At 34.4% G+C, this 24974-nt stretch overlaps 2 protein-coding genes across 3 annotated transcripts; one reads left to right on the forward strand and one right to left on the reverse strand.

Moving 5' to 3' along the window:
- The first annotated feature begins 178 nt into the window (after nt 1-178).
- Nucleotides 179-4162, forward strand: LOC117322624 (28S ribosomal protein S12, mitochondrial-like). Its single transcript, XM_033877563.1, has 3 exons — nt 179-271; nt 2656-2761; nt 3626-4162. The coding sequence occupies exons 1-3, from the start codon at nt 179-181 to the stop codon at nt 4099-4101; spliced, it is 675 nt and encodes a 224-aa protein (XP_033733454.1). The 3' UTR covers nt 4102-4162.
- A 2133-nt stretch (nt 4163-6295) lies between these two features.
- Nucleotides 6296-24661, reverse strand: LOC117323405 (protein Smaug homolog 1-like). 2 transcript variants are annotated; one of them, XM_033878606.1, is made up of 13 exons: nt 24343-24661; nt 20002-20402; nt 18537-19190; nt 17933-18235; nt 17409-17518; nt 16348-16434; nt 15917-16100; nt 15456-15544; nt 14912-15018; nt 14339-14537; nt 14122-14191; nt 13560-13649; nt 6296-12217 (listed from the first exon to the last, which is right to left on the reverse strand). In XM_033878606.1, the coding sequence occupies exons 2-13, from the start codon at nt 20201-20203 to the stop codon at nt 12189-12191; spliced, it is 2124 nt and encodes a 707-aa protein (XP_033734497.1). In that variant the 5' UTR covers nt 20204-20402; nt 24343-24661; the 3' UTR covers nt 6296-12188. The 2 variants fall into 2 exon arrangements, with proteins under 2 accessions (XP_033734497.1, XP_033734496.1); XM_033878605.1 differs by having other exon boundaries at nt 17400-17518.
- Nucleotides 24662-24974: the final 313 nt, after the last annotated feature.

A 24974-nucleotide genomic window follows, 5' to 3' on the forward strand; every position in this document is an offset into this window, starting at 1 on the left:
AATTTCTTAATGTTTAACTTTATATAGCCAAGTTTCGATTTTTTATTCGAGGGTTTGAATTAGTAATGTTATATTTTGAGATTGAAAACCATTTTTGTACTCCAAAGACGGTTCTTTTGTATCTTAAGTCTCATTTTGATTTCATATAACTAGTTTCTCCCCGAATCTTGCCTTTTCGATGTTTGAACTTGATAGGGATTCACACATACCAAACAAGCATCTAAAACACCCAGATAGCAGGCTCGACGGACGAACGAGTTATTGCGGGCTGGTAAGATTCAATATCTCATGAATTTCTAAAGACACAATCCACAATTTTTTTGGTATGATAGTCTAGCTGATTATTTCCAGTTCAACAAAACATAAACCGTGCCAGTTTCAACCCTCGACGTGCTGTTACCCGTCTTTTGATAGTGACCTCTGTAAAATACCGGAGCTGACACTGCTGAACAAAATATACAAATAATTACCTGCACAAGTGTGCCAATAGTGCTATATGTTAGAGTGAAGTCACTTGTCTTTAATGACCACAAACATGTATCCACCAGTATATAGTACTCCTAAACTGGTGTAAGAGGACAGATGTCTTCAGCCGTTTTAAACTTCTAATATTGCTTGAGTGCTGTCTATGGTGACTATCATGTATTAATAAACGTGTTATGATCACCTGTCTATAGTGACCACCATCTTGTATCCATCAACAATAGTTACCTGTCTATAGTGACCACCATCTTGTATCCATCAACATACTAGTCATCTGTCTATAGTGACCATCATAATGTATCCATCAACAGTATATAGTCACCTGTCTAACTCTATAGTGACCACCATCATATATCCAACAATATAATATAGTCACCTGTCTATAGTGACCACCATCATGTATCCAGCAAGATAATATAATTACCTGTCTAGAGTGACCGACATCATATATCCAACAACATAATCGTCATCTGTCTATGGTGACCACCATCATATATCCAACAATATAATATAAAATGTAGTCACCTGTCTGTAATGATCACCATCATGTACCCAACAGTATAATATAGTCACCTGTCGATGGTGACCATATATCCAACAACAACATAACATAGTCACCTGTCGATAATGACCATATATCCAACAACATAATATAGTCACCTGTAGATAGTGACCATATATCCAACAACATATGTAGTCACCTGTCTATAATGATCAATCAATTTGTAGTCAATTATGTGTAGTCACCACTCTACATATCATTTCCTCAATATTTAGCAGACTAGGAATTAGCACATAAAATACAACATTGTCTCCTTTTTCCAACTATAGCGAAAATCACATACACCCAAAATAAACCTGTTTGATACAGTAAGTTCATTTCAACTGAGTCTGTCATGCCAAAGACCAATCCAGGTTAATTTTGCTGCCATTTATGGGTTAAACTCCCCTCCACAAAAATCAACCGTATTTCTGCATTTTCCGCTTAAAACTCCCCTTTTTCTCGCAAATCATTTTTCAATATCACTTAAGCTTGTCAGAATTGTATTATCCTGTTAAATTCAATCTCTTTTATGCTCAAGTTTGTTGTACAAACACACCAAATATGGTCCCAATATGTACCATTTTGCATTTATAGCTATACAAAAAAAGTCCTCTTGGTAGCTTAATTGCTAACTCTATATTTCCCTAATATTTCTACAGAGGAGTTCTTCCCCTAAAGCCTAGTTTTTCCCTGTATGCTGCGTTGTTATGTAATAGGAAGGAGAAATGAAAACTACTCTGTCCACATTGGGGGCTCGAACTAGCAACCTTTCCTTCTCAAGGCAATCATCCTAAAGCTTAGCTAAAGTGAAATTCACGCTAGTCTGAGCTAGTAAGGCAACTTATACTCTCTACTTTTACAATATTCCCTCCTTTTCAAGGTCTTTGCCCCCGAAGACAGCCACAACCCAAGTCCCTTTAGCTCCAAGGAAGTCTCTCAATCTCCTGTAGCTTTCACTGGGAGATGTCATCGGCACCAAATCTGTAATAGGAAGGAGTAATGAAAAATACCCTGCCCGCTCTGGGGCTCAAACCAGCCACCTTTCGCTCTCAAGGCAAACATCCTACCACAAGGCTAAAGAAAAATTTCCACTAGCCTGAGCTATTAAGGTGACCTATCAGGGGTTGACACTAACTTAACCACCTTGACAGACTGCCGGGCTGCCAGGTTTTGGAATGAGGCAGCCCGGGCTGCCAAAGGTGATGCCCCTCTTGGGGGATTTGGGAGCATTGTCCCTCCAGTCTCTAACCCCAACACTGAGAAAAAAAATTGAATATTCTAGATGCAGTTTCCTGCATTCAAGTTCATTCTGAGCATAAATTTGTTTAGATATTATACCAAAGGGTTTCATGAAAAAAGTTTTGAAAATAAAATTATTGAAGTAAATGAAGAAAACTTCAGTTGATCATTAAACATTTGGCTGAAAATGTTGGCTTCCAGCAGCCCAGGGCTGCCGGGCTACTGTTAGTGTCGATCCCTGCCTATACTCCGTACTTTTACAGTTATAGTTAGCATATGTCCTTAAATGACCTTACCTGTTGAAAGGATGTTAAAAAATACCAAATTAGGTTTGAAAATGGTTTCTTCAATACATACTGGATTTCTAATTTTGTGTGTTGTACTTACAGGAGATGATGGCACTGCTGGGTGTGTGTCGACAGTTTGCTTCTTTGTCTGTAAGATGTCTTCCAAAAGTAACGCAACACTCGCAAGTCAAGAATGGGATGATGTCAGGTAAAATATTTTGATATCAGATTTGATTTTTTGAGTGTAAATGATCACATGTACAGTAGTGCTAAACCAAAGGAAGAGATCCTATGGGTCATTCTTCGATCAATATAAATAATATAGACATTAATTTTAAAATCAAATTGTGAATGGTGGTCATTATCTCCTAATAACAAGTCATGGAGGACATATAAGGGATCTACCCGTATATATGTACATAACTCCAATGGAACCCTCACTTTGCCATCTTTTATTTTGTATTTGATTCCATGAAATTTGATTTTTAATGAATTACATGAGGGGATTAGTATTGTCTTTGATGCCCTGTTTAAGAAAAAGCAAATATTTTAAAATGAAAGTTAAGAATGACGATATGAATGGTAACATAATCAGACATCTATCAAGGGACTGTAGCGGAACAGGATCGGGCTGATCATCGGCAATGAGGTAGCTCAATTGGTAAAGCATCTGGATAGTGTTCGGAGGTCCCAGCTTCACAAGGTTTGGTCACAGGCACCAAATGTAGTAGGAGTGGAAAAATGCAGTCAGACCGGGGTTCAAACCCTGGATTTCCGTACACTAGCCAGATGCTCTACCAATTGAGCTACCTCATCATTGCTGATGATCGACACGGTCCAGTTCCGCTACAATACCGCTTACATGGCCTGTTGTATAATTTTCTGTTACGTTGCATTAGACAATAGTCTGTAAAATGTTTACTATTCAATCTGTATTCAGCTCTATCTAATTATGTGGAAGACGGATTGTTGTGGTTACTCAGATGTCATCCAATGAAGATTTATTGATTATAGATGTTACACCTTGGTATACAGATTTTGTTCTAAATTTGTTAATAAATTTCTATTTTAGGTATAAAGATGAATTTTGCATCTGGAAGTCCTTTCTCACGAAGTCTGTCAACACAGTTAATTGGCAGCAATACAAGCAACTGTGTTCGTAGAATATGTCAGAAATACCACCTTCCACAAATCTCATTACAGTGCAATATGACATTAGGCCAATTGCATAGAAGAGGAAAACCAAAGAAGTTGAAAAAGAAGAAGTATGGTATTCTTGGCGGAAATGCTTATAAAAGAGGTCTAGTATTAAAAACCCTTATCAAAAAGCCGAAGAAACCAAATTCTGCCTCCAGGAAATGTGTGAGAGTGAAACTAAGTAATGGTATTGAGACTACAGCCTACGTTCCTTATGAGGGACACAATCTCCAGGAGCATACTATAGTGCTACTGAAAGGAGGCAGACTTCAGGATGTTCCAGGAGTAAAATTATGTTGTGTACGTGGAAAATATGATTTACCGCATGTCATCAAAAAGAAAAAAATGTGAATGTGTGTGTAATTTGTATTGCTAGCTTCATTTCTTCAAAATTAAATTTGTTTTACACTTCCTCTTATTTCGTTTTTGCTGTATATCCATCAAAATTTGGTACAATTATGGTATGGTCTGTCCGTCCAGTCTGAACTTCAGTTTGTCTGAAGATCTCCTCTCTATTTTAAACCAACCTCTTTTAAACTTGGCAGGAAGTAAAGTAATGATATGATTATATAGCTGTTTTCCTGATTGGGATTATGATTTAACAACTTTTTTTCCCCCCACAAAGTTGCTGACTTTTGTTTATTGCTGCATTTCTTTGGGGATCTTATTCTAGTTTTTAGCTTGTCAGGACAGTGTTGTGTCAATACTAATGAGGATACAACTCTGGTGTTTCACATATGTGCTCCTTTTGACAAGAACTTTCCATTGATACTAATGCAAACTCGCTGACCTTGACTGACCATTGACCTACTTTTGAAAAACTAATTCTGAATTTCAACCCACTCGAGGAGCCAGCGGTTGACACTAAGTTAATCTTGACAGACCGCTGGGCTGCCAGGTTTTGAAATGAAGCCGCCCGGGCTGTCAATGGTGAAGCCCTTCCTGGGGGATTGGTGTCGATCCCAGGGAGCTATGTTATCTTTGACAACTTTCGTTCGATGATCTCTGAAGCCTAGTAGGCAATAAAACCATATGAAGGTGTAATTTCCATATCAGCATTTTGATTTTTTTTTTAAATCATTGCTCTTTGTTTATTGTAATCTTCTCAAATCTTTTTAAACCAGTCTCTTAGTATAGGTGTACAAACATGTCAACTCCTAATTTCTGATATTTTCTATCAAATGAAATGAACTTTATTACTTCCAGGTATGGTCTACATCAGGATGGCATATAGTGTTACCATGTCCATCTGCGTCACATGCCAAATCTACAAATTTGGTTCATATTCACACCATAGCAATCATAACACCAAGTTCTACACCAGATTACATTCTGGTGGCTATTGGTTAAGGTTAAAAGGTCAAAGGTCACCTGTCCTGTTCCAAACAAAGGACATACCTTGAGACCCCCTCAACAGATTAGTTTCATATTTACACCACAGTATCATCACACCAAGTTTTACACCTAATCATATTTTAGTAGACATTGATGAAGGTTTAACTGTTGTATAAGAGTGGGGGCATTTAATATCTTATAGACATTTTAATGTTAAAATACAAAAGGTTTTCACTATTAACATAGCTCATAGCATCATAGCTCTGTACATGTTTTGGCACAGTATTAAAGGGTAAGTCATATTTACATAAGGAGACTGTGCAGTCCACCAGTTTGTCTGCATTATTTATCAACTCTTGACTGCAATCAGTTTGGGATAGTGTATAAGCAGTTACTGTATAGGAACGGTGTTTTATTGTGTTTACGGTGGTATGAATGCAATGGGATACAGACATAGTCTATTTAGCTCGTTTTATGTCATATATGTATATGCACCATGTTTTGAGGGGGGGGGGGGGGGGGGGGGGGGGGGCTCGGTGGCCGAGTAGGAGTAAATTAAGGTGTCCCAACACTTTATCAATAGCCCTCCACCTTTGGGTTGCAAGTTGGAAACCTACCTGGGGCAGTTGCCAGGTACTTACCATAGGCCGGTGGTTTTTCTCCGGGTAATCCAGCTTTCCTCCATCTCCAAAACCTGGCACATCCTAATATGACCCTGGCTGTTAATAGGATGTAAAAACAAAATAAACCAAACCAAAGCACCATGTTTGTTGACACCTGCATCTTCAAAGTGTACCTAGTAGTAATGGATTTTGATGAAATTTCAGTGGTTACTGGTATATGAGAATACAAAGTTTGTCCTTTCAAAAATCGTCGTGAATGTATGTGTCCTAGTTAGATTTTGATTAAAATTCACACCAGGGTCAAGTACTTATGTGGGAATACCTTGAACAAAATTTCTAGATGTTGTGTTGAAAGGCAAGAAAATGAGACTGTCGTTAATCTGCCATCCAAGTAGAGAGAATTCAATCCCGACCACTCGGGTTGCAGGCAAGTCCATGGTGCCTTTCAATAATGCCTGGTGATTATCACATATACGTCATGTTTTCTATGTTTAGTATGTGAATCATTACAATTCTGAAATATGTACCTTTTTACATTAACTTTACTTCTGGGTGGCTCCACCAGTAAAGAAATAACACAAGACAAATTATCAGAACAAGACCATTTATTTCCCTTCCAGGATTAATCCTCATGACATAAACTACTAACTTACTTGTAAAAAATCAATGTACACAACTGTTCATAATTATAAACTCTTCACATGAAAAATACAACTGAAACCAAACGGTTCTTGTCGGTGTGGGAGTACAGAGATAACTTATGAGTTGTATGCTATCAGTCATGGATGGTTATTTGGCAGGTGAAGACAGATTTCATTTCATGATAGGTTTACATACAATACTCCTGGAAGCCTAATGCACATCTTCCAACAGCTACATATGGCCACATGTTAATATTAGAATCAGTATTTAAAATTGAGCAAAGCTGAATTGCAGTACTTTGATTTACACAGAATAAAGCACTTATAATAGTACTGATTACATGATTAAGATTCTTCATTACCACACAGGCTTTTAATATCAACAGGTTACAAGTTGTTGAGTTCTCAACATTACTTTTTGAAAAAGTAACTTTTCCATGAAGTTATATGGGGCAGGTCGTTATAAACAGATTCGATTTTATCAATCATGATTTTAGTAGTTTTCGTATTTTGACCCCTCTCTTTTGCTTAATGCACATCATGAAATTGTAAAACTGATGATCATCAAGGCAGAATCTAAAATCTCTGAAGTGGAACAAGCAGAATATACCTACTGTAGTCCCAGTGAAGGAACCTGTCAGATGTTAACTGAAAACTTGATGTTCACTTGTTCTTTTGATAATTTTTGGTTATGTAATGGATGTCCATAATACATGTACATGTATATATAATGATTTTTAAAAAGAGTTTCAATGTGGACGCTTCTGTTCTGCCGAGAAACACTTTTGTCTCTCTTCCACTACTTTATTGCAGCAAGACAAACATTGAATTCATTAATCTCCTATATAATAGCAATTGATTTCTGTTTGTCGAATAACTTATATTTTTCTTTTCTTGTGCTGATTTGAAATCTGAAATACATCAACATTTTGACTCAAAGATGTGATGTCACAGAAGACTTATAGCCAATAATTTATAACAGCTCTGCTAGGTGTTACGACATGTACCACGATCTATCTATGATGTTATGACATTGTAACAGGATAACTGTGATAAATAATTTGAAATATCTATTTTCAATTAAAAAAAAAAAAAAACACCCGTATGGACAATTCCAGCTTTACAAATGATAATGTTTCAGTAAACAAAATAACATGTTCCAGGCAGCATATACGCTGAGAAAAATACAGGTATTCTTTTCTTGTTGTTTGGTGTAACAGCTGCATTTTAAGTTAGTAAACAAAACTGGCAAATCACTGATTATGAGGTATAATGCCAACAATGCCGTACAGGGTTATTAAGGCTAAAAAAAATCGTCAGATTTATATGTACGTTATTATAAATACCCTTAGAGTTAAAAGATTGTAAATTCCCAAATACCATAATAAAAGCACTGTCAAAAAGTCATTATTTGTCAAAATTCTGCTTTATGTTGCAATAATGTTTCAAATTCTGCTTTGTTAATGTTTTTGAAACTAATGTAACTAATGAGGGAATTAATAGTCATTTGACCAGATTCTGCTTTAAAATTTGACCTAAAGAATGTGCAAGTACATGTACATGTATATAATCCAGAATTCATCTATTTTAATGTTGAGGGAAAAAAAACATATATAATATATCCCCTACTCCCCCATTTTGGTGCCAATTCCCTGGGTATTCCTTAAATATAATAGTCAAAATCTTCAACCCTGCTAGTAATTCTAGCACCATATAACACTGTAGCAGTGATTCTGTCGTTGCCAATATAACATTGTCACTGTATTCCAATCACTAACATTATGATAGCCATACCTTTTTAAAACTGTACACAAACATAATGTATAGCTAAAAAAGTTCAAACTGGAATTTCATTATAATTCAAATACAAAACAAGGTAACAAAATAGTAACACTTTTTAACTTTTAACTTCAACAAGAAACAATTTGTACAAAATCTATTATGTTACAGTTCAACTGTTAACCCAGTCCAACCGTCAAATGACAGGGTTTTTTTCCACACAGGGACTTGTGAAATGTTTACTTCTATATTATAGGTATACATAAAATGGAATTACTGTAAGTTAAAAAAATTGCCTTGATGTTGTCTGTAACTTTCAATGTCAAAAAAGACGTCATAAAAGGAATTGAATTTTTAGTAAAATAATTCATATTTAAATGTATTCCTGTTTTTAGACAAATATAAGATATAAAACAAATACATTTAGTTTCTTTTGAACATTTTAGAACTTTCCAAAAGATGACTCCGTGTATTATAGAATAAAAGCTATAAATAATATGTATCAAGAAATAGTACTTCAAGTTAAATTACAAATATTAAGGTTTTTATTTCGCCCAGTTCAACGGTGTAATCCACTAATAAATATTTAACAATATTTCTATACCTTAAAAAGCCTTCAGTCTACTTCTCATGATATCAATGGATATAACACAAGAACTCATTTGTTGTGTTTTACGTCGGATGATACTCAGATTGACAGCCTATACACCGACCGATTATCTAATAAAATATCAAAATTATCAAAATTAATATTATATATAGATTGATATACACCATTGATGTACATATTTTAAGCCTATCAAAAAGAAAATCACTATTTTAATTTGTCATTTTGAAAGGTTACAATTATGGTAGAAAAAATAGTTTACATAAATATTTTATGTATCAACATATTTAACTGTAATTTATAGAAAACCATGCACTATAAATTCATATATGATAAATAGACATTAGTTCTTTTGCTTTTTTATCTTATGCAAATATGCTCTTTCCATATAAACTGGTAGTTCTTTTATGGAAGAATGGAAATGTGAAAGCATTACATGAAGAAGGCTACAGTTTGTGAAGTAAATATACAGAAGTATTCAACACAACTATGCCGTCAGCACTGCATTACTAGTCAATAAACAATTTGAAATATTATCATTATAGGGAAACAAAACTTAAATGAAATTTAAAACAACAGCACTACACATCAAATAGACATGCCTTCCCACTCGTAATCCATCACATCACAATGGGTTATTTTTAATTTACAAAATTATAACAGTATTCAAAACTTCGACGGAATCAGCTTCAACATGAAATACATTTAACAGCAGATATATATACTCCAACAACTGCTAGTGGTTTTAACGGTTTTTTAATTATATGTACTTACACTTAAAATGTTTAATGTTACATTTTGGTAGAAAATGTACACAAACATTACGCCTTTCTTTAATTTAGATTTCTCTGTTATAATATTCGAGACTGTACTTCTACAGCAAGGTAAACTACAGGCACTGTATTCCTACAGCAAGGAAAAACTTAACAGAAGCCATCGTAACTTTGATGTAAAATCGTTCCCACAACATTACCACTGGTGTTATAGAATATCTCTTAATGAAATGTACATCCTCTGTAACAACATATTTCTGCTAAAATCTATATATGGGATATAATTACTATGAGTGCGATAGTTACAACCAGCAATAGCCACATATTTCTATAAAATAGTGATAAACGCACATCAAGGCTAATGGTTGTTTGGTCTCTGTACCGGCAGAGATACCTTAACATAAAACACTTTTGAACATGACAATGACGGCACTTTTTCTAGCATTGACAATGGCACAAGACAAATTAAAAGATGACCAAGGAATCAGACATCTGTTCCTTTAGAACAATGAGCATGACATTGGCTACCTGGATCACTGCCTGTGTTACTGACAATTATTATATACATAATGATACTGATCATCGGTCAAACACCTTTAACGTCACACATCTCAAACACATACCACAGACATGATAAATTGTCTGATATATCTCGAACAAACAATGGCGCCAGTCACACCACACTTCTCGGGATTTACACAATCAATTTACATAATCAACACTCACTATCACTTTTACAAATTAACACATAATTTAAGATGTTAAATTCATATATGACACCTCTTGTACAAAACCCCTACATCTTTGTACAAACCACGACAAAATATCCCTTGCACAATGACATATCTGTTGGCCCTAAATGACTCAAATTCTTGATGGGGAATAACACAAAATTTAGAAGCAAACACTGATGCTCGACAATGATAGACATGTTTCCCAGATGTTCAGTACCAGCCTGTCCTCAATCGAGTTAAATCTTGTACCATAATGATTTTTAACATGATTCAGACCGTATCAGGGACATGAAAAGACAAGAGATCCCAGAGGGATTATGGTGCTCGCCAATGAATGATCTTTATCAGTCCAATGAAAGACTGATCTCTTCTCTACTTTTCCCTTCTTACCCTTCTACCTCTCAATCATTTAATAACTTGGGAAACCTACATATGAAGTCTAAGATCTAAGAGGAACTTTCTGAAATGTATCAATAACAAATTACAACTGCCAAAATCCAAGATGGCTGCCTGTTGGCCATTTAGTTTTCCCAATCAGACTCAAAATTGAATGGACACCCAAGATGGTTCCCCTTGTGAAGTTTGAGAAAAAATCCTCCCAGTATTTCTCAAGAAACAGCATGGACAATGATTGTTTACGGGAGGATGATTGATGGACCACAGACGTAGGGCAATTTGAAGAGAAACCACATCACAGAGGATTGCAGAAGATTCTTTTTTGAAGTTTGAAAGAAGACATCAAGAAAGAAATCTCAGTGTTTGCTTTTTAAAATTATGTTTTTTTCCAACATATTTGCATAACATTTTGATCAAATATTAGGTGCCATGTTGCATAATACGGGGTTTGACAATGTCTAAATCTTCATCATTCTGAAATTCAATTTCTACACGACAGCATACCATTATAGGATATAAAATTACTGGCCATGGTAGCTTAACTCCAGACAAAATCAACAATATTTCATTTTTCACTCACTTGTACACAAACACATTTTGAGATGCACAAATTTTCTCTCCATTGGACTAACTATGTATGTTCATCAAGATGAATTCTGTACACACAGGAATATATACATTCACATCAAAATGATACGTAATTAAAACGTGTCTTAGACACTAGTAATGGATGCATTTGTTCAAGGATGCCAACTTGTAATCCATGAAATACTGCACCAATTTGGTTGATTTGTGCATGCATAGATTTTGGCAGAACCTTTTAGTTAACATCAAATCTTTTATGACAAAAGGCACTATGTGAATTTTTTTTTGATACAGACAGATAAAAAAGCAATGATCACAGGTAACTCATTAATGTTAAATAATAAACACTTAATATACATATACTTGACCAAAATAGGTAATCAGATCCGGCTGTAACCCTAATATTTATACATTCAACTAAAATCTAAAATTAAACAGCAAAACATTCTATGTTTTATAAAATTAAATAAACAATACATATCTGAGTCTGGAAAAATATGAAAAAGCTTGATATGAAGAAAAAAAAAAATCAACAAATCCATAATAACAACGTAAAATATAAGTGAAAACTGAACACGCCACAATCACAAGATTATAATAGTCCGGGTACATACATGGCTATCAGGCCATACTAGTGGTAGGAAATGTGTTGGTGTGGATTCATAAAGTGTAAATTACAAACAAAAGGTAAAGATGAAAAACAAAGGCAATTAAAACTAATGGTTGGTTAAGATAGCCACAATCTTACAGAAGAAATACATGTACTCGGAGACACTCCACTGCAGACCAAACAAATATCCATACACATTAAATCTTGTCTAGATGGGTTTGACCCTATATATATAGCCTTTAATGTATGTTTTAAAACAAACACTTTTAACATAAACTCACAAAATCAACTCATCCAGAACTAAATCATATGTCTGTACTTTTCTTCCTGCTGTTCTCTCTTGTCTTCAGTATTTTCAAAATCCTGAACCTTTATCTCCAGAATCTGTAAAATTCAAGACAAAATAATGCAATTCTATAACAAAATGTAATATTATGGCGTAACATTTTGTCAATAAGTGCTTACACTACAGGTAGTTAATTCTAAATAACTGACTGTTGATCACCTATGTGGCTCTGCTTATGGCTACTTTTGGTCTCACCGAATGTAGTGTTTTGTTGGCAAAGTAACATGTAAGTAATCATATGACCAAGTATCCTAGCACTTTAAATGCGTGAGTGATCACTTTGTCAGTGTTCTTTCAGCTTTAGTTATTTACTGTTTTATCTCCTAAATGCCTCCGCTAATTGATTTGTTATGTCTCACTGACTGTAGTCAATGTTTATTAAGAAAATTTATTGAGTGAGTGATCACCTTGTCAATGTTCTCTCGGCTTTAGCTACCTACTGGTTTTTCCCCTAACAAGAATTCCACGGAAGTGGAGGTGTCGCCTGTGTATGCGAATAATTAAAGGGTCATAACTCTTTAAAATTAGGACTTGAATAAAAAACAAGCAATACTAGCTCAGCATGAAGTTTCGAATTAATCCATTAAAATATAGAAACCGTTTTCGGAAAAAAATAAATGGCTATAACTCTTTTAAAAACTTGCGAAAGACTTCCCATGAAATTTTGAATTAATTCCAGTAATTAAAGGGCCATAACTCTTTAAACTAGGACTTGAATAAAAAAAAAACAATAACAAACTTGTCCACAGTATTATGGTAACGAACATTCTATTTTCGCAAAAAAAATTAAAGGGCTATAACTCTTTTAAAAAGGTCCGAATAGATTTGGTTAATGAACTTGTCCACAGTATTATGGTAACGAACCTTCCCATGCAGTTTCAAATTAATCCAGTAATAATTATTCAAGTTATTGAGTGGAAACCATTTTCGCAAAAAATTAAATGGCCATAACTCTTTTAAAATGGTGCGAATAATTTTGGTTATCGAACTTGTCCGAGCTATCATGGTAATGAACCTTCCCATGAAGTTTTAAATTAATCCGTTCTAAACTACTAAAGTTATCGCACGAAAACCATTTTCCGGACGACGCCGACGCCGATGCCGCCGAAAAGTAATACCTATATGTCTCCTTTTTCAAAGGCGACACAAAAACCTTCGCTTATTGATTTGTTAAGTCTCACTGACTAAAGTCAATGTTTTGTCAGCAAAATAAGTAATCGTTTGACCAAGCATCATTAACCAAGCATCATATCACTTTAATTGTGTGAAATTTTCATAAAATTTATGAAGAGACAGATGGATGACAATAAATGCTTCTAACCCCTCTGTGGCAGGGGCATAAATTAGCAATCAGTGGGGAGAAAAAGCAAAATTTCATACCTGATCCTCCAAGAGCATGTTCTGTTACACTCATGCACAAAGAATCCAATTGAGCATAGTTCTCTGCACTGTCTGCAGAAGATTCGCAATCTGAAAGTCATAACAAGGAAAAGTTGATTGGACGACGTATAATCTGATTTACACAATATGTTTACTTGCCTTGCAAAATCAGGATTCACAGTGATCTTGTCAAACCACATTAAGATATGTTTTTTAACAAATGTATTCATCACAAAATCCGAATAGTCATGGTCAATATGACATGGCCTTATGTCCAGAATTTTGTAGTTTGACACAAAATTTGGATCTTTATGAATTTTTCTGTTAAAATGTGTTTCAATGATGAACAATTTAATAGCAAAATCTTTAAATTATTGATAACTATCACTCAGGCCCAATAATCAAATTGCTATCAAGCATCCAGATAATCAATGAAGCCCTATCCACACCAGAATTTTGGAAGTATCCGTCTACCAGGTTTCTTACATCATTTAATTCCCTTGGCCATAAAAAAGACAAGATATATTAAAGACATCTTATAGGCATTTTACAAATAACACACCTGATACAGCCAAGCCAAGATTTGGAGACCTCAAAGGAGCAGAGTGGGTTCTTGTGACCTGCTGCTTGCCCTGAAACATTGAAATACTAATTAAACATCGCATTAATAACACGTTTAAAAATTCTGATTTATATTAACTAAACAGCAGCATGGGGAATGAGCTAATGATTTCCAATAACACATGGTCTTCAAAATCCATCAATATTGTAATATATACCTCAATGAATCCTGGCCTGGAGAAGAGTGCTGGATTGAGTGAGGTGTTGCGAGTCAATGGAAGGTGACCACTGGTAGTACCTCCCACTATCGACCTCTTAGCTCCAAAACTCCACTGTGTAGCTGCACGGGGCTGTCGAGGGACCTTCTGGGCCAGACCGCCCCGCAACGAGGCTCCAAGAGGAAATGTATTACCCCATCTGAACAAATCAATCACAGAATATTTGTATATGTTATAGTCATACTACACCAATATTATTAAGGTATGTTCTTGAGGAAATTATTTGAAAGAGATATGTTTGTGTTGTTACATGTCTGCATCATTAGTACGCACCACTACACCACAACCAGGACATTGAATTCGGAACAAGTTTGAAAGAAAATGAGTTTGCAAAAATTTATTACAGAAACCTAAATTTTCACTTGAAAAAGGACAAAACTGACTGTCCCTGGCATCAGAATGCATATTTCCATGCCCCATTGCATGTGGCTAACGCTAGAATGTCTTTTGCCTTTTGTAGCAGTCAATCAAAAAAAGTCTCCGACACTTCCTTCCATTAGTACACTTGCTTACCCTGGTTTCAGTTTCCTATCCATACTGTATTTGAGTGGAGGCTGATATATTCTCTGTGTTTCCTGTTTCCAAGTGGACAGCAGTTTTTTCTGTCTATATGTAAAGGCCTGCAAAGTAAAACAATTTTTACTACTTAATCTTAATATTGTTGTTAATTATCCGTCAGTTAGCATCTGAATAGTGGTCTTTATTAAGATTGCTGAAAGTCATTTAACACCGTTTTATAAGGTGAAAAAATAAATTAAATTTTAGTGACTGTCTTTATCTTCTTTTAAAAAAAAATTAATTCTATAAACTATAAACATAAGTTAAATACATGTAGTTTGCATTTAAACAGATCTGTGAACCAATTTGCAAAGGGAGACAATTTTGGTCACACTACACACCCAAATGAAACCTCTCAGTCTACAAATTTATGTTTTTTTTTCATACCATGTAGATATAATGGTCAATGAGTGAAAAACATGATGTGCATAAAGATAATTTGACTAGAAACAGAATGTCATTTCAGCAGTCACAGATTATACGCAATCCATAATATTACCTCATGATTGATACACTTGTCTATGAGGCTGAGGTAGAGATTAAAACATTCATCATCCGGACGGCTGGCCGTCAATAACTGTGTACAAACTGGAACAGAACAAAGTCAATGTTACAGCTTTAATTGTATATTGTACTCCTGTATCGCCATCAGAAACTTTGCTGACAATTTAACGGAACCCTACATTTGTTTTTGATAGAGATTCACTGCCATAGTTTATTTTTAATAATTCAATGATTTTTTCTTCTTTCAGTAATATAACATGATATTCTTTTTCAAACTATGACACAAAGACTCACTAACAGTAATTATTAAGTTTTTAAAAAAAATAATTTTATTAATATGATTTTTCCCCCGAAATGATTTTTTTTCTCTATTTTTAAATTTAACATTATTTTCAATATATAATGGATCTAATACCATATTTGTTTAAATCACCCCTCCTATCATAACAAATATACCTTTGCCCATGACCCTTGTAAACTGTGCAACCAAGTCGCCTTCTGCAATATAAGAATAATCTCCCCCTTCTGAACCCGAAGATGGGAGACGGTCAGTTTCCTGGGAGAATGCCTTCATTGGTGTATTGATGATCACCTTCATCTCGGTGAGAGCAGCTTTTACTGACCCTCCATCCATCATCTCCTACGACACAAACAGAAAATATTACGTAGCCTTAAAAAAACAAAATATCATAAATGTGGAAAAATTATTGTACAAAGCTGAAGTAGAGGTTTCTTACTCTTAGGAGCCAACCTAACAAATTTCAGACAATTAGAACAACATATTTTTGACAATTAGAACATAGAGATCAATGTTATTCTTAATACTCAGGTATATCAGGCATGACTGTAACTATGAATTTTAGCTATCAATTCAGATCAGTACAAACCTTTTCCAGTGAGCGAAGTAAAGACTGTCTTTCACGAAGCTTGTTCAGACTGAGCACAATTTTTGTTCTAGCACCTTTTGTTACATTCTACAAATGAAAACAATTCAATACAATACATTTTCTTCGTATAAATCAATCAAGAAATCACTATTCACTATTAGATAATTTCAAGTGACATACAATAGAATAAGTAAGAAACATACAGAAATAAGAAATTTGAAATGAGTTTTTAAATAAATTTTTTTTTTTTCATTTGTGGCATCACAAAATGACAATATCTACTAATGAAAAGTTACTCTAGATGGTTGACATGTTATCTTTTAAGTACATTGTGAATACAGTGAAATTACAGGTAGTCTTAAAGTGGCAAAATAATTTGTGCAATAAACTTTCCATGCAAGGTTATTTATATCAAATCATTCAAGAATCATACAGAACCATTTATGGTTAAATCTACATCTAAAATCAGTGGAAATATATGAATGTATGTGATACATTGACACTTTCAAGTTCAGTCGACTAACACCTTCAAGTTCAGACTAACACCAATGCATTCAAAAAATGTCAATGAACATAATTACAGATCATAATCAAACAATGATGATTAACCAGGACATCCAGTGGACCATTGAGAGTATCTATTTGACTCCTGTAAATGAGAGCCGACTCTTGAGATTAAATTGAAATGTCTCTGTGAAATCGTGATATGACTTATATTACTTAAAATCAGGGGTCAACTGGATGTCTTGATCAATAAATGAATAAAAGTAAGAAGTTGTTACTGGATTGGGAAATTTGTTAGAAACTTATTATAATTATATCATAAGCAGGGATTATTTTGGGTTACCAAATGGATGGGTCATTTTCAAGAAAAAGAACTCTGTTATATAATTTATGGGCAATTTACAGAAATTTAAAGGAATTTTCAGAATCTTGTGGGTCATTCAGGAAAATTATGGGTCAATGGCCCCATAGCCACCTCCAAAATGATGCCTGCTTATGTAAGTATTAGTCCTGTTTCGAATCTATCTACTGATAATAAAAAGACGAACCCATTGTACCTGAGATTCCAACCACTCCTCTGTCAGGTTCATCATTTCTTCATACGTTAATTGTTGGAAGATATAGGCATATTTATGAAGGCGCAGTGTTTTTAACCATAATGGCACGTCTGTAAAATTCAGGACAACTGAATATTATGAAGTTAATACCTCACACCAGTATGGTAGATTCAACGATTTTTTAATTTTTAATTTTTATTTCAGTATCAAATTAAATTTCGACTTTAATACTGGAAACTGCCTAAATCTTACAATTGTATTACAAGATCTCTACAATAACAGAACTACATGTTAAAAATTATACTGTAACTTGCTTTAAGAGACCAACATTAATATGTCATGTACATGTATGTTATTTATAATCAATATATTATGCATAGACAATGACAATGTATAAGCACATGTACTGTTTTGAAAAGCTTAGATTCAATAGAGTTTCTTGAAATATGTTGAAAGTGAATTTTTTTTTTGTATTATTATGAAAACTTTAAAACAATGAACAACTAATGCCAGTGTGTACTGACCCCTCATGCCACTCCCCTCCTCCAGAAAACTGTTTTTGACTGGCTGTGGACCGTCATCCTGGTGAGTATCTCCACTACTACTGCTGGAGGATGTGATACTGCTCTGTGGGGACAGAGGAGCATGGTCCGACGTCATGGAGTGTGAACGTCCTCTATCAGACGAGGAGTGCGAGGACTGATCCTCACTGGCCTGTAACCAGTCGCTGATGTGATTTGGCACTGGGATAGAGCAAGGAGGCATCACAGAAACGGATGGGGTTCTCACTAATGGCTGATGAACTCGCGAACCAGAGCCAGAGCTCACTAAATGTGATACAAATGATAAAATTTAACAAAAAGATTTTAGAAATGCAGACATTCATTACGATTAATTTGTCTAATTAACTCATCCGAAAAATCACTACTTAAAAGTTCAAATTTCTTACTTAATCATGAAAATAACTATCAAACTATGTTTGCACTAGGTGACTAGGTATATATATCAAAAAGATATTTTTCAGATTAAATCAGTCATGATGTATATAGTTTTAATGCAACTCACAAAAATAAATGTGACCTCCCCTCCCCTCAAAATGCTATAAAGGGTCGACATCAGCAAACTTACATGAAGATTGAGAAGAAGGCACTGATGACACAAAGTTGGGTGGAGCTGACTTAGTTGGTTGGAGTGGCAGATGGTGTGACTTGTTGGCAGTGTGATTATAGCTGACATGGCTACCGTTTAGTGGTGGAGGTGGGGGTACTTGGTGTTGTCGCTGGTTGATGAGATTTTGCTGAGTAATGAGGAGGCCATTGGGTGGGACAGACATCGGGTCCATTGTGTTGATAATAAGTGGTTCTCCTGGTGGGTGTACGTGCCAACCATTTGTTCTCCCACTGCCCACTGGTTTGTGTGTGGCATTGTTACTAATGTTCAAATTCTCAAGAGATTGACTAATACTTTCCTCGTCTTTCACCGACTTCTTTTGTTGAGGATGGATACTGTATGTGAACTGTTCCTCCAGCTTCCCAATCCATAGGGTGAATTCTGAACGTTCATCACTAGTAATTGCAGGATGCATCAATGAGTATGAAATAATTTGTCGACTTTCTTCAATGTGAGTACCGTTTTGTATCGTGTAACCCAATATGGATGAGATAAGAGAGAGATACTCCACCTTGGCCTGATTCTCTCCAGTGCGAAGCAGGGGAAGATGTGCTAGAAGCTGTGCAATTGCATACTCCTTGGAATCATTGTTGGCCAACTTGTGAATATACACTGCAAAATAAGGACAACAAAATACTGAACATAGTCTTCATATCTGGTATTGTGACAATGTATTGAGTAAAATTTTGGAAGAAATTGGGATAATTCAAATAATTCGCTGAATGTAAATATCAGTAAGAGAACATTTATTTAATACATGAATTTTTTAAAAATCTGTATTCTCTTCCAACATTATGTTTGACTCCATAATAGAATGTTTTTCTTGGCTTATCAGATGAATCATACATGTGGTATCATTAGGGCTTTTACTGGAAACTTTTGGGGCGGATAACTGGTCCCATTGTCAATTTAAAATTATTTCATATTTAAAGTCTGACACATTCCAAAGATTTGCAGTTTACTCCTGAATATTTTCTTCCTAGTTCCTGGGAATGAGAAGGCGGAGTCCAAATAGGGGCCATTTACCACTGGTTTAAACATTCTTATGGGCCATTTTTTCAAATTTCATGGGGCACTATAATAATTTTTATATGCCTTTATGGCCAACAGCCTCACTCTTTCACAAAACCCTGTAATGCACCAATTTTTTTCCAAAACTGAGGCACAAAAAGGCCCAATCCCAAACAAAAACCTGTAAGGTTGTTGGTAGATATATAATTAATGTACTTTAATAATTCTGTACAGAAAATTGTATGGTATTTACTTCCTCTAATAACATGTAAAACACAAAGTAGAAAAGTATGTGGGTATAAATATTTGAACAAAGAATTTTACCTCTACAAAGAAAAACCGTAACTTCGGCTCTTGGCTCTGATGATCAGCGCCAGATAATTAATTTCATGAATGATCAATTATAGCATACCTGGATCATTGGCCTCATTTTCTGTCTGGCCGATATCTGCGCAGTCCGTTTGGTCCAACACTTGCGCAAGGAAGCGACATTGTGTAGGAGAGATCTGTTTGAACAGAGTACAGAGAGCCACTGTCTGTTCACACTCACTCCATTTCTCAAACAAATTAGTCACAGAGTTCACCTGATCTCGAAACAAATTATTTGATTTCATAGTTTCAAGTTTGATCCTTCACATCTTACGACACTTAAATGTTCTGTAACACATAAGAAACTATTCTTTCAAGAACATCTTCAATGTGAATCTACATCTGGTTCTTCATTCACATAGTTCCACTCCATAAAAGAGGTACAGGAACTCTACAATGTTGATGCTCCTCATACTGCCTGGACACTCGGAATCCCAAACCAACCTATAAACATATGTAACGGGACAAATTAGCAAGATAAGTCAGAATATGTTAAATATCTATATAACACAGTCTGGGTGAATAGTTTTGATACACTACAAACTATTTGGTGTGTATATAAGTTACAAATCAAACATCCATTTCCTAGCTTGTCACCTCTAGTAACCACAGATCATGCCAATTAACGATGACACAGAGCATGATGTCAGAGCAATATTAACAGTCAGGTAAACTGAAAGTCTCTTTAAATAGTAAATACCATTATATATTAATAAGTGCACCTGTGCTCAGCGAGATCCATATTCTATCTTTTATCCCAGAGAAAAAAACCTGGGTGAACTTCATCAAAGTCAGTGAAAATGTCAACCTTGCTTTACCTTGTACTTATATACATGTATATGTGTAAGCTTTTCATCCAATTGAATATATGTTATTATGTTATGCTGGGGTTATCATTACACATCAGACTGAAATATTAATTTGAAGACACATTTTGTACCGAGCAAACTTTCATGTTAGAAATATTTTTCCCCAAAGACACTGATCATGGATGATTGAGATAAGAGTTGGACTAAGCTTTCATCACTTGCACAGGTCGACTCTTTCATTCTCTTTGTGACTTGATGCATGGCTGTTGTATAATTAATATGACAACACATCTACTTTCACTTGTCTTGTTTTTCTTGCATAAGTTACACATGCATGATTGAAATATTATTCAAATTAAGCTTACAATGAAATCACATTATGTATGATGTGTCATAACTTATATTTAGGCACAAGTTATTATATGAACCAATGCAAGTTTCTTTTCCGTGGACTGGCTAGGTTACATGGTATGAGCTTTGTGTTAATATCAAATTTGTAAATCAATTCATAGTGTAAGTAAATAAAATGAAAATACTTTTTCTTTAATTGAAAACCTACCTGTATCATATTATACACCAGGTCATGATCAGCAAGAACACTTTATTTGGCAGTAAACATGCAGACAATTGTGTGACAAAATGATACCCCTTGAAAGCATTTTTCTGATCCAACCAATTGCAGAATGAAGTACTGATAGATATCATACAGACACCGTTTTACTACGTACTTACATATAAACATGTGCTTTGTACCATTTTGGCACCATTCACAATGTTTGGACCTCCACAATTTTATATAAACCTGCCACCACAAGGCACCACAAACAAAACCAAAATCCAGTAGAATAAGCTTTCCTTCTGAGACCTTCTGCAGAACTGTAATGGCCAAATTAAAGATGGTACTTTCTTTTATACTATGTAGGCTTGTAATATCAGACACATGCAAGACATGGTTAAACAAACTCTCCATTTTCACCTTTTGTATAATGAGGTATTACGATGTTGTATGTGTACAAGTATATATATATGTATACACAAAAGTTGTGATCCCAGGCTACAACTGGTACATAACACCATGTTCCAAACTTCTTAATGCATGACCTAATGTACATCTAGGTGTACATATGCTATTCAGTTTAAAATGACACTTATTAAATAACTACATATTTTTAACATACACTTAAATAATAAGAGTTTCCTTAAAAGCACTGTATGTATTACCCGGTATGACTACAACAAAATACCATGGGAAAAAAAGTTAACTAATTATATAAGTAGACCTATATCAACAGACAAGACAGGATTTAGGGGAATATATGTTTTTTTTATCATCTAAGGGGAAAACCCCAGCAAAATATGATTTTCAGGGTTTTCAATCTAAATTTTCTTCAACATAATTTAAAATATTATAATATATAAATATATATATAATATATATAGATGATATAAGTATGTATATATAACATTCAATGATTTGGCATAAATTTATTTAATAGGGTTAAATGAAAATAGTGCAAATGAAGTTGTTAAACCTAAATATTGAGGATCATTGCAATTGGCATTATGATTGTTAGAAAATAGACAATGCTTTTGTGGTGAAAATAAACAAGTCTTTTGGGGAACGTTTACTAGCTTATAGAGGAATTTTTAAGGCCTGGGGAAATCAGTTCTGCTATAGGGAAACTCATTGGAAGATTTGTTTAATTACCAGACAACTGATTTGACAATATGGGCAATTTTATCAGTCCAAGGTAAATTTTATCAGACTTGCCAAACCTCCTGAAAGACTAAAACTGTAGCCTAGGACTACCAAAATTTCACAAAAACACACATTTGGTAAAATAATAAATACATGTACATATAGTAAATAAAGCATGTGTCTTCACTTCATTCATGAATACCATTAGTTTGATCTGGAAAATGCATCAGTTATCATTTTGTCACATGTCATGATGACCTACATGATATATACATGTACATATATGAAAAACGAACTGGCTCTGAAATCGAATGATCATGTGCCATTCCATTATTTATATCAAGGAAGTGAATGTGGGTAAGTAAACAACTTAAAATTCTCTGAAATACGTATACAGTGATAGAAATATAAACGCTGAATTTATGAATGAGTAGTTTCAACTTATTTCAATCAATAACCCATAAATACTGTGCTGTTGTGGAAGACAAAAATTCAAAGACACACATGTACAGGAACAGTACTAGTGGGAACCCATCTTTAACATTATTTGTTTTGAGACCTAACTGTTAGAAGTAATCACACAATATTTAAGGCACAAAAATGAAAGTCATCTGATCATGATATATTGTATGTTTATAACATTGTGTAATATTTTTTATTTACAGTATCATTATATGCACACTCTCTAATATACACTAATTATATATAAGTTAGTATGTACACTAAGTAAATCGTGTTCACAAATCAGTTAGTATCAATATCACCTTGTCCTTACTTTTTCAGTATTGGTATATGCTAGATCACCCTGACGAAACAGTCACTTTCCCAGAAGAAATTTAAGTTGTACCTAATTAGTACTTACTGTTTTTACCCCTGTTACAACACTACCTGCGTTAAAATAGAGCTGTATGTTGGCTGATGAGTGGAATAATCGAAGACACTTGATAGCCATGCATATATAGTGGCCTGAGTCACATATTAAACACAATTGCATTCACATATATATAACACTGTAATATATACTGGTCAAGATTTGAATAGAACAGAGAAGTTGTATGATATATGCTAATAATATAATTTGAATTTTATGTATTACTGCTATGAAAGAATTCAATTTATTTACTTAAATATAAAAGATCATGAAAATGTTACACTGTATGTCATTTCATGACAGTCAGCAGATCATTACATAGTAACAAATTTAATTTGCATACAATATTAATAGTGAAGGGAAATGTAGGTGTAATAATAAATATGCTATAGTGATAAATATGTTGTGTCACTTTCTATCACATACACTGGGCATATCTCTATGTAACATAGAACAATGGCTATTTATCGTCTGGTCGACCTGTTATCAGCTACATTCCTATAAATTATCACTGATGTCAACAATCATTACCACGATTAACACTAGATGCAAGAGAACATGAATGTGTGTACGAAAACAAAATTTAAGTAATAAGTGTAGTAGTACTGGTCATCAAATTACTGACAACATACTTACAACAATTAATTTAATCATATGCTCCAGGTCATAAAATCATAACATTCCACATTGTATTCAACAGATTATCGCAGGCCTGTATAAAATGTCATATTTCTCACATATTTATATTTTTTTGTTGATGTTCACGTTCGTTTGACAAATGTTTTGTTTTACTGTTGATACATATCACACAATGGTGGTACTCCAAAAGTTTAACAACGAATTGTTTGGTCGTAAAGGAAGAAAAACATAAGTTGGACAGTCAAACATGACAGTCGTACTCGAGTTACCGATATAATCTTGTCCACCATTTTGTTTACATATTCTAGAATCCGTAACTAACATGGTGATACAACTTACACAATATATTACATATAAAATACTTACCGTTTGGGTAAGAAAACGTAAACATAATACAGAGAGTCATCTAGGCTTAGGTAACGATTCCAATAATGACAGGGTCGTGTTATTCAGCTCCACATGTTGAGGAATACTAATGAGTGACGTCATCATTTGTCACAATGGCGGCAAATAAGTAAAAACAAACATAGATTTTTATGCTAAAACGTATCTTTTTGACAGAATTGATTCTCCTGTTATGCACATTAAATAGATTTAATTATTAGCAATGCACACAAAGACAACTGTCATTCAGGAGAGTGATCAGTGCAAACAGAGCTGTCGAGATGATAAATGAGTATGACCTGTGACCTTATAGCAGGTGCGATGAAAGCGCCATCTGTTTTCAATAGACATTACTACGGCCGATTACTGAGTCGATATATACTGTACGTTCAATGATATTTTATTTAATTTTTGAGAACTACAAAAAATGACATTTTTATCGATTTAGAAAGATATCGTCCTCTATTTCATTTTGAATGGGTTTTTTTAAAGATCTAATATAACAAATACCGAGACTGACAAAACTCCTGGCACACAATCAAATTTCCAGCCCACGTACGTTCCACACTATATATATAAATATATTAATCTACTGTACATGTATCGTGGGGTTG

This window comes from Pecten maximus, chromosome 3 (assembly GCF_902652985.1).
Source record: "Pecten maximus chromosome 3, xPecMax1.1, whole genome shotgun sequence".
Classification (NCBI taxonomy): Eukaryota; Metazoa; Mollusca; class Bivalvia; order Pectinida; family Pectinidae; genus Pecten; species Pecten maximus.

Coding starts and splice junctions, on each gene's coding strand:
- LOC117323405 (XM_033878605.1), bottom strand. CDS start 20,203: ATGAAATCAAATAATTTGTTTCGAGATCAGGTGAACTCTGTGACTAAT. Junction 17,519..17,932: donor GGAGGGGAGTGGCATGAGGG/GTCAGTACACAC, acceptor TGAATTTTACAG/ACGTGCCATTATGGTTAAAA. Junction 14,538..14,911: donor GATAGGAAACTGAAACCAGG/GTAAGCAAGTGT, acceptor TGATTTGTTCAG/ATGGGGTAATACATTTCCTC.
- LOC117322624 (XM_033877563.1), top strand. CDS start 179: ATGTTTGAACTTGATAGGGATTCACACATACCAAACAAGCATCTAAAA. Junction 272..2,655: donor GAACGAGTTATTGCGGGCTG/GTAAGATTCAAT, acceptor TTGTACTTACAG/GAGATGATGGCACTGCTGGG. Junction 2,762..3,625: donor CAAGAATGGGATGATGTCAG/GTAAAATATTTT, acceptor TTTCTATTTTAG/GTATAAAGATGAATTTTGCA.